This window comes from Hipposideros armiger, unplaced genomic scaffold, assembly GCF_001890085.2.
Source record: "Hipposideros armiger isolate ML-2016 unplaced genomic scaffold, ASM189008v1 scaffold_1579, whole genome shotgun sequence".
Classification (NCBI taxonomy): Eukaryota; Metazoa; Chordata; class Mammalia; order Chiroptera; family Hipposideridae; genus Hipposideros; species Hipposideros armiger.
In genome coordinates, this window is record NW_017732929.1 from 37,956 (window position 1) to 51,274 (window position 13,319).

The 13,319-nt window shown below is 36.3% G+C and overlaps 1 protein-coding gene across 1 annotated transcript in view; it reads left to right on the forward strand.

Annotated features, from left to right (window-relative positions):
- FBXO5 (F-box protein 5) overlaps window positions 1-10,140 on the forward strand; it is a 10,636-nt gene extending 496 nt beyond the window's left edge. Inside the window, exons 2-5 of the mRNA XM_019634314.1 lie at window positions 5,388-6,087; window positions 6,784-6,874; window positions 7,806-7,988; window positions 9,475-10,140. Coding sequence (XP_019489859.1) covers window positions 5,388-6,087; window positions 6,784-6,874; window positions 7,806-7,988; window positions 9,475-9,726 — 1,226 coding nt within the window. The 3' untranslated portion in view covers window positions 9,727-10,140. The remainder of the gene's footprint in view (window positions 1-5,387; window positions 6,088-6,783; window positions 6,875-7,805; window positions 7,989-9,474) is intronic.
- The last annotated feature ends 3,179 nt before the right edge of the window (window positions 10,141-13,319 follow it).

A 13,319-nucleotide genomic window follows, 5' to 3' on the forward strand; every position in this document is an offset into this window, starting at 1 on the left:
ACCCTGGGGCTCCAGCTCTGCAGGCCTTGCAAGCCAGCGGCCCCCAGAGCCTGGCCAGCTGTCTGACCGCCCCTCCCTGCGCCCCTTGCCGTACCTGTCCCCCACCCTCAGATCCGAAGTCAACTTCCCCGGTGTTTCGCCACCTCAGCCTTGCTGGCGGGCGCGGGAGATCCAGCCCGCTGTTATCTCCCGCCTCCTCCGCCGGGCCCGCGCCCTGAGGGGCCACCCAGGCGACCCCTCAGGATTTCTAGGGTCTTCCCCCCATCGACTCCCGCCAAATGGAGGGACCCCTCCCATCGGACCAATCACTTTGGGACATCCAAACAAAAATGTTAAATTTCTCCTTTTTTCCCCTTGACTCAGTAACTCAGCCTCAAGGCCTGGAATCAAGCTGGGAGGGGGGAAGGGTAGAAGGGGGTGAGCAGTTTTTAGTACAGACCCTTGAGTTTGGGCCTAATTTAGCTGATTTTGTGAGATTTGAAAAATTGGTTATTTTTGGCTGTGTTCCTTGAATCACTAGTTTTTTTATTCCAAACTTGGATGGAATAAAGCAGTCACATCAATGCTTATTTTTACCCTCTATTGCTATCTCTAAAAGAAATCCAAATGCATTTATTTTAACTCTGTCATTACCAAAAGTTTTAAAAATTAGCAATGTGATATTGGAATATTTGGTAATCTCATTTCTTTAGAAAAGAATCTGGGAAACTTGAGAAAGAAAAATACTTACTTTTAACAGATTATGTCTATTTCTAGAAGATCATAAGTCTTCCTATGAAATTTTGAAGTTTGATGGCTTTAAGAAGGGATCTTTTGATTGTTTTAACTCCAATTGTCTCTTTACACCTTGGCTCCTCGTAATATCTGCAGTCCTCTTGAATATTTTTCCTGTTTACACATTTGAGGAAATTAAAGTGAAAAATTTATTGCCTTCAGATATTTTTTTAAAGTAGGCTTTAAAATTTTTTTTTCTCAGAGAGAGTGTGTGCAGTTTATGGCGGCAAGCCTTGGGCTCTCTTTAAATTTTTGAAGGACTAGCCATGCCTAATATTGGGCACATGCTGGATATAGTGAAGGTATTAGAGATTGTAGAATTTATTTAACATTGAATAGCTGTAAACATTTTACAGCACTGTATTTAATATGGAGTGTCAGATTATATTGAAAAAATTAAATAGAAGGTTACACTTTGTACACTTAACTATAATCTCATTTTCATGATTGGACTATAAGTGAGAAGTTTAAACAGTGCAGTATATTCAATCTACCAACTCCATGAGGTGGATATTAATATCTCCAATTTAGAGAAAACGAAAGAGACTGACTGTTTTAGGTCACAAAGTTAGCCAAAAGGCTGAGCAAGGATTTTCAAATGTTCATAACATACAATATTAAGGAATATGAAGGGATTTTGCTTATGAATGTGATGAAAATACTGTAGATTCTACTGATTAAAGCATATGTGGCAGGGACTCTCATGAGTTCAGCTCAGTTTTATTTTCTCACCCCCGTTTTATAGAGGAGGAAAGAGTTAACTTTTTCAGTTTTCCCCAACTCAGCAAATGACACTTGACACTATAGATGCTCAAATCTTTAACCCTAGGGTGTTCTTGTATTCTTTATCCACTTTCCTTCATCATCCACATCTACATTGTCAAGCTCTGTTGATTTTTGTTTACCCTCTTAAATAGATCTCACATCTATTCAGTTATTTTCATTTCCACTATGGTCATCAAGTCTCAAGTACCCAACTCTCTGGACTCTTGTGATACATACTTCCAACTAGCCTCCTAGCTTCCACATGTACCTTCCTACCGTCTGGCCTCCACAGCTACCAATGGTTTGTTTTTTTTTTTTAAGTGTAAACCAAATATCTATTTAGAACCATTCAAAGGCTCTTTATTACACAATAAAATCCATCCTACCCTAAAAATCCTATAGACCATTGTGCCTCTCCAACCTTATTTTTTAGTCATTCTTCCTCCTAGCTCACTAAGTTGCAGTGCTACAGGACGTTCTCTTCCTTGAACACTTAACACTTGCCCTTGCTTCTAGTGTTTCCTTCAGTCTGGAACTCCCCCACCCGATTTTCACAAGGCTTTCAGATCTCAGAATGTCACATCCAAAAGATCGTCCTTGACTCATTTCTTCCTTTCTCCACACCCTGTCACAAAGCAGGCATTGGATACATGAATGAAGTGGCAGAACTAGACTCTGAACTCTTATCAGCCTGATTCAGGAGGTTGTGAAACCACATAATATTTTTCCCCCTTTTGTCAGCTCAATTATATAAATATGTTTTCTGAATTGTTTAGGGATATTTGGCTTGGTCAGTGGAAAGCACTGAACTAGTTGAAAGACCTGGAATTAGCCTTTTACAAACAGACTACTTTGTATAAAAGTGGTACTTGTTTATTTTTGCAGTATTGTTATGGAGATTTTTAAAAGTACATTACATAATTTCACATTTTAAAACTAACTCTACAACCAGTATCCAGATTTTGGAACCAATAAAAGCAACCCAAGTTCCTTGGAGAAATCACTGATTCTAAGTCTGGAACAGGGAAAATAAAAATCCTAGAGTATCTCATAGTGCCAGAAAATAAGGAATGCTCCAAAAACAAAATAATGGATGTTTGTCAAGTGGACATGAACTTAACAATAGGAAAGCCAGAACAATTTGAGCAACAACAAAATAATATATTGGATTATAACCAAAGTCCATATATATAACATATATAGATATAGAGATAGATAGATAGATAGATAGTTGGGAAAATCATGATGCATTTTTGCATTGAAAAACAGAAAAATATGTCATAACTCCCAACGACCCACTATATACACACACACTTTTATCTCACTTCCCAAAAGTGTGTGGAAACAAATTGGAAATTGTACGCTTCTAAACAAATAGAAGGTATTTGAATCATTATTCGTTTTACATTTAAAGGACTGTCCATATTTAAGTAAAATTGAATGAAAGTGGTTCTATAGGATAGTCTTCCAGTAACTGGGTTCTAAAGACAAACAGAAGAGGGGTTATCATTTTGTGAGGGGTGTAAATGTCTAGTACATTGTTTTGTACAACTGAAACTGATAGGATAATAAAAATAAACGATAAACAGAAGAATGCCTTTGAAAAGATGAGTTTCATAAGGACAGTTTCAGGCCTCTTCCCTTTAGGCAGCTAAACAAAGTAAAAGGTGTGTCTTTGTAGGGGGCTTCTACTTCTTTATTCTCTCACATTAAATGTGGTCATATGTAAATCGTACTTCATTACTTGAGACAAAAATAAAAGCCATCTCTCAGAATATTCTACTTTTTCGGAGTGGAAGACAACCACTCAAAATATTGGGTTGCCGGAAAAGTCATGACGCATTTTTGCAACGAAAAACAGAAAAAATACGTCATGACTTTTCTGACAACCCAATAATTTGAGTTAGGGTTAATTTGGGGGATTAGAGTTTATATATTCTTTATTTTCATGCCCCAAACTCTTAGCTTAAACCTAAACTTTAGGATTAGTCCAAGGTTTAGCAGGGTCTTGGAGCACATGCTGTGTCTTCTACTGTCATTGGGAATTTAAAGAGAATCTCTACCTACAAGGTTACTTTCTATCAAGGTGCCCTTTAGTATTTTGACTTAAAGCTTTTGCTCTAAATAGAAATGGTAAAATTAATATGGAGAGATTACCAATATGTAAGTAAGGACAGTACATTTACTTATAGGATAAATTGTTAACTACCTATTAGCTTGTAGGGGGATAGTAGATGAGTACATTTGAAGCACATACTGTTCATATACTCTACCTTCAGTGATGCTGAGCAGCATTTCTAAACCCGTTTCTATATATTCCTTCCGAGAACAGTGTTTTTGCTCACACTATCCTTTAGTGAATGTCCTTCCAGCCTCTACTGCTTGACAAAATCCTAATCATTCTTTAAAGCAGTGATTCTCAACTGAATGGTTGGGGAGATTTTGCTGCTGCTGCCTTCCCCCGACTGCCAACATGTGGCAATAACTGGTGACTGGAGGTATTTTTTATTGTCCTGCTAGGGGAAAGGGGCTGTTAATGGCATCAGATGGGCAAATGCTGCTAAATATCCTACAATGTATAGGATAGCCCCTAACAGCAGTGAATTATCTGGTCCAAAATGTCAGTAGTGCAGAGACTGAGAAAACCTGCTTTAAAGATATTTCAATTGATTTATAAGGCCGTGGGAGTGGTTTTTGGCTTTTTTGAAGCTCAAATTTGAATCAGTAACTGTGAATTCTAATAAATAATATCCAGAAATAATTGTGATTTGTTAGTAGCATCATAACTTGTTTTTCCTCATTATGCTACTTACCTAAATAAAAGTATCATTATCTTCAGTTATTTAAAACAACTGAACAAGAATTCACGCCCACTGCCCTACCGCCCTCACGTTCTTACATCTGGACTTATGCTGATTGGATTGTCATTCTTATTTTCCAAATCTGTCTAATGATTGGTAGCTGAAGTTTTAATTCTTCTGGTTCTTTCATTAGTTATGAGAAATCTTTATTCAGTAATTAAAGATAGCAGAGTTTCTAGTACATATTAGGCAAGACATAGGGAGATATTGCTGTACTTGAGCTTCCTATCCAGTAGCGTAGACAAACACCTAAATATATCAGACTGTCACCCTGCGCATCAATCAGAAAACAACTTGGATATGAGAGCTCTGTGAGTTCAAGTAGACTTTAATTTATGGGTATTTAAATTTATCAGCTTTTTAGTCCTTTCTCTTAGCTACCTATGATTAATTATCCTAAGGCTTATAATAATAGCTAATGTTTAAATACACAAGTTTTTTTTGTTATTTTTTTCAAAACTATTTGACTCTTATACATTCCCCTCCCCCCATTAGTCTTAACCATATTTACTGTCAGTGGTTTGATGCTTAAGCCAAAACTAACTAAATGTGGTTTCAAGTCCAGGTTATAAACACTGCTTCTACAAGTATTTGATTACTAGAAGGATCTCTCTGACCTGAGACCGCTCTTGATACCTCATATTTCCTTATTTGTTCCTTAAGCACAGGTATTTATTAAAGTCCCTTTTAATTATTTTTTACTCAATCAGTATAGACTTTAAAAGTCAAATGTAGTTATACAGATCTAAAAGCAAACTGTCCTGAAATACCCTTTCAAGAATAAGATACATATGTATACTTGTTATAAGATTTAAGTAATATTTCCTCATGTCACATCTCAGTAATGAAACTTGGATAATTTACAGTTACATAGGCAATACACAGTGCTGAGAGAATGTAAAGTAATTAAATTTTTGTATATCCCAATTTAAGATGTAAGGATATGTAAAAATTTTGCATTAAAAAGTAAATACGTTCTTTTTGCAGGTTGCAAGGAAGAAAGTTCCACTCTTTCTGTCAAAATGAAATGTGATTTTAACTATAACCATCTTCATTCTGGACTTAAACTGGTAAAACCTGATGACAGTGGAAGGCTAGTTTCCTGCATTTCTTCATGTTTGGAAGGCTCTAATGAAGACTGCATTAAAGACTATGAAAAGTTATCAGATATTGGGTCACCAATTGTGAGCCCCAGGATTGTAGAACTTGAAACTGAGAGCAAGCCCTTGCATAACAAGGAAAATCAACATGTGCAACCATCACTTACTAGTTCAAATGAAATAGAAGAACTAGAGGCCAGTGGACCTTGTGAAGACAGTGGCTATTCTTCATTTTCCCAGCCAAGTGTCCTCAGTGAACATGAAGCTGGGCTTCCCCTGGACAGTGACAGTCCACAGTCTTGCCTGCTACTGACGCAAAGCCCAGACCAATTTCCCAACAAAAACTTGCTGCCAGCTCTTCATTTTGCAAAAGTGGTTTGTTCAACATTAAAAAAGAATACCAAACGGAATCCTAAAATAGATTGGGAGAAGCTGAAGGAGTACAATGTAAATTTTAGACTACAGAATATAATTGGCAGGAAAATGGGCCTAGAATGTGTGGATATTCTCAGTGAACTCTTTCGAAGGGGACTCAGACATCTCTTAGCAAATATTCTAACACAGCTCAGTGATATGGACTTAATCAAGTAAGTATTGTTTGTTTGAGTCTATTAGTATTAATATAATGTACTGAGCATGTTCATTAGATGGCTCACACAGCACCACCAGCTCATGCAATAACAGCAGGGTAGTCTTGCATTGTTTAATTGAGAAGTGCTCTTTGCTAGTGTTACTTTACACTGGTCTTTATGAAATATATACCTAAAGCAAAATAGATAACAAGTCTTGATTTTTATTGTTGGCTAGCTTCTTGAGGGATAATCAACATCACAGGTTCTACTTTTTGGTTCACAAGGTGTATTTTTAAAGTTGATTTCTGCAGCAGTCTGTCCTAGAGTACTTGGAGATTTATCCACAACATTTACCACTAAGGTGGTGCCTAATATACAGTGGTAGCTACTTAATGTTTGCAAATATTGTGAAAAAATGAAGTACAAATAAGTAGTTGTTAAGACTGGGTACACTTAAAATTACTTGATGGGAGCTTTAAAAAAAAACAAACAGAACCCTGACCCTCATTTCAGACCAGTTAAACCCAAAAGACTAGGCACATGAGGCATCCTTAAATCTTAAGTGCCCTAGGCAATTCTAATGTATAGTCATGTTTGAGAAGCACTGCTAATAGAAATTTCTCTTTTGCACTGTTAATGTTTCTGTAATGTATTTACCTTAGATCATTGCGATGCTTTAATTGTTTCCTTTATAATCATTTACTTTTCCAGTGTGTCTAAAGTGAGCACAACTTGGAAGAAGATTCTAGAAGATGACAAGGGGGCATTGCAGTTGTACAATAAAGCAATACAAAGAGTTACTGTAAGTTGTTGCGTGATGTTTTCATTTTAAAATATAGCAACTAGTGCTCTTTACCTTTAGGAATAGGAGGGAAAAATAGAAAACAGGTAATCTGGAAACCCTTCTTTATATTCAAAAAGCACTTCAGCCTTTTACTACAACTCATTAAAAAAAAAAGATAAAGGGAAAGGAATTCCACTTCACTCATTTATTCCTACAAATGGAATTTCCAAAAGTAAAAAAGGGAAGATTGCTCAGTTCTCACATAGTGCGAGTTGATCATATAGCTAATCTTGGTTGCCATTTGTGTGTGTTTCTTTCAGTTATCAGATAAATAGTAAATTATTAACATTGATGATTCTTAGTATAGAAGGGAATTCATTTACTTTAAAAAATAACTTCAAGATCAGTGTATGATGAAAATTTCAGGCCTGGGAATTGGCAGACTTGAGTCCAAATTTTGGTGCTGCTGCTTATTAACTAACTTTAGACAGGTATTGCTTTAATTCTCCAAGTTTAATTTCTTTATCGATAAGCTGGTGTTAATGGAAAATTTCCTAACCTAAAAAGGTTTTGAATCGATTCCTGACACTGAGATGACACTTAAACATGACCGTTGCCATCTACTGGTGGTGGGAAGAACGGCCCTTTGTTCTGGCAGTAGTGCTTTATGTAACAAACCATGTATTCAGTGCTCTGTAGACTTAAGCATGAAAAGTGCTTCTCACAATTTCTTGTTTGTAATTTCTGTCAGTAGCTCAGGCTTGAAATGCCTATGTGAATAGTTTTGTGTGGCTGCATTTAAGCATGCGCAGGTAAATTGGAAATAGGGATAAGTTGTTTGTATTCTCATTTGCCCTTTTTTATGTATTCAAACATAATAAGAATGCCTGACTGTTGAGACTATAGCAGAATATTTTTAAGTTCTATTAAAACTTTTTTTTTTAATTAGGAAAAGAACATTAAGTTTTCACCACATGCTTCAACCAGAGAAAATGTTATGTTCAGAACCCCATTGGCTTCTGTTCAGAAATCAGCAGCCCAAACTCCCCCCTGTAAAGATGCTCAAATCAACTTATTCAATCCAGGTGATCAAAAAGATTCTACTTACAGTCGGCACAATGAATTCTCTGAGGTAATTTTTTGTTTATCAATACATTAGAATCATGGAGCATTTGTTGTTAAAAGGGTTTAAAGTAAGAAATGGAGAACTTTAAATTTAATCAAAGCATAATGAGAACTATTAAGGAGTTATTACTGAATACCTTATCTTCTGTCCCCTTCATTCTTTCAGAAATGTTGGAAGTTAAGTAAGCATTTTTAACTCAACTAATTGAGAAAGTACAGAGATGTCTTTCTATGCTGAAAATAATAGATAACATTTGGCATTGTTTTTGACACTTCAGTGATGTTGAGATCTAATTTGTAAACACTAGGAAAATAATGAAAAATTTTAAAATTTATAAAACTGTTCAATATTACATTTCACAATTGCTGCCTTTAGTATCTGAGGAAGAGAGCTAAGCAGAAAAAGGCCAGCTTTCAGATATTGAAGCCCTGTACCTTAAAATCATTGGGTAATGTGTATTTAGTTCTACTTGTGTGCATAACTTGACAAGCTTACTTTAAAAAGCATAATCTTATAGAAGCCTGCATATTGTTTTCTTTTTAATTTTTACTGGGGAATCCAGGGAAGGGGAACAGACAAGTTGCTGTCCTTTGGTTCTTCAGTCTAGTTGTGGAGGACATCGCTTCACTGGCCCATGTTGGTATTATCATTGCTCTCTTCCCCAAGTGAGGCAGTCGCTGGCTGGCCATTGGCGGTTTACAGCAGCTCACCGGCTGCTCACGGTAGCCCAGCTCCAGGTCGAGCTGTTGTTCACCATCTTAGCTATAGAGGGTGCAGCGTCACTGGCCCTCATGTGCGATCCAAAGGGGGGCCCTGCTACTCAGAGCCGGCATCCCAAGCTAACTCGTAACCAACGCGCCACTCGGCCGGCCCTAGAAGAGTGCATGTTTTGACATAAAATGCTGACTGCCTCATGTTGGTCAATAAATATAAATTATATATAATAAAATTTGTTTTTCTGTTTTGTTTATGATATAATGACTAACAACATGTAAGTTTATTCAGAAAGCATTTATTGAGCATCTGCTATCTTATCAAATACCGCATAGATAAGAAAACATGGTAACCTTCGTAGCCTTAGCAAGCTAGACCAGAGGATGGCTTCCATTAAAAAAAAGCCATATAATGTGGTAGGTGTTTTAAAGAGATAAAACTAGAGGTAGAAGAGCAGCCAACTCTTGAGTGACACTAGGAAGACTTCACAGGAAAAGTAGCCATTTAAATTAGGCATAGATGTGTGAGTAGCATTCATGAAGTGTAAGAGGGATTATGTTTAAAAGCAGCATTAGGAAATTGCTGCTGGACCAGTTAATAAGTGATATTATCTCTCATACCATTGAACAATAAGCTCCTTAAGGGCAGGAGTTGTCTCCTGTGACATTGGTGCTGTACGTGTATTGGAGAAGGCACACAGGTGCCATTCTTACTTTTCCTAACTAAATTACATTCAGTTCTTACTAAAAACTTTGTTTATTGATTTTCTTCTTTCTAGGTTGCCAAGACTTTGAAAAAGAATGAAAGCCTCAAAGCTTGTATTCGCTGTAATTCACCTGCAAAATACGATTGCTATTTACAGCGGGCAACCTGCAAACGAGAAGGCTGTGGGTTTGATTATTGTACAAGGTGTCTGTGTAATTATCATACCACCAAAGACTGTTCAAATGGCAAGCCTCTAAAAGCCAGTCATAAAGTGGGTCCTCTGCCTGGTACTAAGAAAAGCAAAAAGAATGTACGACGATTGTAATTAAATCTGTTGTAACTGATTGTGAAGGTTAGTCAAAAAATGTTAGGTTTTAATATGAAAAATAAAAATAAATATTCGATTTCATGTTATCAATGTAGTACATGGGAGTTTTTTCCCCTGGTAAGTAGAGGATGCACAACCTCTTAAAATATTTTACAACTTAATGTGAAAAAAATTAAAAATTCTCAGTATACATCAGAAAATTTAAATATTTTAATGAAACTAGTTGTCAAATTCAGAGGTCAAAAAGTTGATTTGGTTTTATAGTAAAGGAAATCCATGTAATTTTACCTAGAAAATCTTAAAAATTTTGTTTACCATCTATTAGCATTTGAGACATTTTATTTGCTTTATCAAATTAATATCTTGGAAATATCATCTTATGGTGTCTGTTAATTTAAATGTTTTGTTACCTTTAACCTCGTTTTCAGTGTGTATGTCTTGCTTTTGTTGTAATATCTGTTTTAATATTTTGTACATATGTAAATATATCTATTTTTATATGTCTAAGAAAATAAATATTTTCTTAGTGTATATATGAAAAAATAAATTTTGTTATGAATAAAATTACACTTAATAAATAATGGGAACCTTTTATTTTGATAAACATTTTAATCCTAGAAACGGCTGCCTTAGGAAGCTGCTAGGAGACTGCATTTGTATGTGTATAGGCATTGAGTGTATCTGTGTGTCTAATTGATGGAGCTTGTTTGATTCCGCAGCTCTGATCTAATCCCAGTTTTCTCCCAACTCACAATATTTTAGTAGTTGTGGAATGGGGTCTTCAAATAACCATTTCAAGTTGATTCAGTACAAGAAGATCATAAGCACACTTTGAGAAATACTGATATATTAATTCATCCATCCCTAAACCAGTTAATGGGTTAAATAGCCACAAAATACAAAAATCATACTAGGAAAATTAAAACTATGTAGAATAAAATTATCTTTGAATCAGCATTTGGACTAGTAAGAGCTTAAACAGTCATTTTTTAAAAAATTGCTTTCGTCTAAACTTGAATATGTTCTGGTTTCCATTATGAATATAGAGAAATTATAAGAGTTTGAATAAAGACCAAAGGCCCTAAAGATGTTAGATGTGGACCTCAGATCCCCTGAGTAGGGCCTCAAGAAGTTTAAGGGCTTTGCCCTTCATCTCAGCAGAAACCTGAGATAGATTTAGCTCATGGATTTGTGGGTGTGTCTTGTCTACTGGAGTAAAACCTATAAAATTAACTGACTAAGCAGTTTTATTGAGAAAATTGATAAAATAGATAACATTAAAAAAGTGTGAGTTGATGTTTTGATATTTACACATATGAAGCCATCATCACCATTAAGGTAATAAACCATGATCCCCCAATGTTTTTCTGCCTATTTGTAATCCCTCCTGTCAGCTCCCCAGACAATCACTGATCTTTCATCACTGGTTTGCCGTTTGTAGAAATGTATATAAATGGGATCATAAAGCAGATGTTCTGACTACTTTCGCTGGACATCATCTTGAGATCCATTTTGTGTGCACCAGTACTTCATTCCTTTTTACTAAGTAGTACATTGTTGGTTATATCAGTTTGTTGATAGTCACTTGATGGACATTTGGCTTTTCCCAGTATTTTGCTATTAGAAATAAAGGTGCTGTAAATATGAGGTCTGACAATTAAGTCCCTGAACTCATCACAACAATGTTGCTAAACATTTGATATTGTTATTCATTATGAGTTTGTACCAGCTGGACAAACAGTTAACCAAGCGTATTATTTGGAAGTGCTGAAAAGGTTGTGTGAAAAAGGTAGACAACCTGAAGTTTTTTCCAACAATTCATGGCTCTTGCATCATGACAATGCACCAGCTCACACAGCACTGTCTGTGAGGAGTTTTTAGCCAGTAAACAAATAACTATTGGAACTCCCTTTCTACTCACCTGATCTGACCCCCAATGACTTCTTTCTTTACCTGAAGATAAAGGAAATATTGAAAGGAAGACATGATATTCAGGACATCAAGGGTATGTTCATTCCATTGATGTTCATTCCAGAAAAAGCTCCAAAATTGCTTTGAAGGGTGGACTAGGCGCTGGCGTTGGTGCATAGCTTCCCAAGGGGAGTACTTCGAAGGTGACCGAAGTGATTCAGCAATGAGGTGTGTAGTAGCACTTTTTCTAGGATGTGTTTGCGAACTGAATTGTCTGATCGTGTATACAAGCCTTTGTAAGTTTTTTTTTTTTCTCTTGGGTAAATAGTAGTGGAATGGTTGGATTATATGGTAAATGTATGTTTAACTTTAGAAAAGTTTTCCAAAGTGGCTATATACCATTTTACATTCTCACCTGCAGTGTATGGAAGTTCCATTTACATCACATTCTCATCAGCACTTGGAATAGTCTTTTTCATGTTAGCCATTCTAGTAAGTATTGTAGTAGTATCTTGTAGATTTCATTTACACATCCCTAATGACTAATGATGTTTAGCAGCTTTTCATATTTGCCATCCATACATTTTCTTTGGTGAAGTGTCTATTCAAATGATTTGATTTTTCTGTGTGTTGTTTTCTTACTGATATTTGAGAGTATAGATTCTGGATATATGCTTTCTTAGGATATGTGTTATTTTCTTAGCAGTGTCTTTGAAAGAGGTTTTTGAGTTTTTCTTTTAAAGATTTTATTGGGGAATTGGGGAAGGGGAACAGACAAGTAGCTGTCCTTTTGTTCTTCAATCTAGTTGTGGAGGACGTCGCTTCACTGGCCCATGTTGGTATTATCATAGCGCTCTTCCTGGGTGAGGCAGTTGCTCGCCGGCCATTGGACGGCAGCTCACGCCAGCTGCCGGCCACTCACAGTAGCTTAAGGCAGCCCACTGCAGCCCCACTGCAGCCTACGCCATCGCCAGCGACTCATGGCAGCCCAGCTCCAGGTCAAGCTGTTATTCACCATCTTAGCTGTAGAGGGCACAGCTTCACTGGCCCATGTGGGATCCAAACCGGAGGCCCTGCTGCTCAGAGCTCGTGCTCCCAAACCAACTCTTAACCAATGAGCTACTCGACTGGCCCTGGAAGAGTTTTTATTTTTTATGAAGTCTGAACTATCAATTATTTGTCTTTTATGGATGATGCTTTAGTGTTGCATCTAAGAAATCTGCCTAGCCTAAGAGCATACATATCTTTCCCTTATGTTTTTCCCAAGAAGTTATAGTTTTCAATTTCACAGTTTGATATATGATCAGGTTAATTCCACTTGGTCATGATGTACTATCCTTTTTATTGTTGGAATGAATTATCTACATATTAAGAATTTTTGCATTTACATTCATGAGGAATATTGGTCTGTGGTTTTCCTATGATATCTTTGGGACATATTCTCTCCTTTTGAACTTTTTGGATGTTTGTGTAGAATTGGTATTTCTTCCTTTAGTTTTTGCCAGAATTCAAGGTAGCCATCTGAATCTGGGGTTCTATTTTTGTGTGTGAGGGGTGTTTAAAATATAACTTTTTCAATAGATATAGGGCTATTCAGATTATTCATTTCTTTTTGAGTGAGCTTTAGTGTTTATATTTTTAAAGGAATTTTTCCATTAATCTAATTTACTGAATTTATT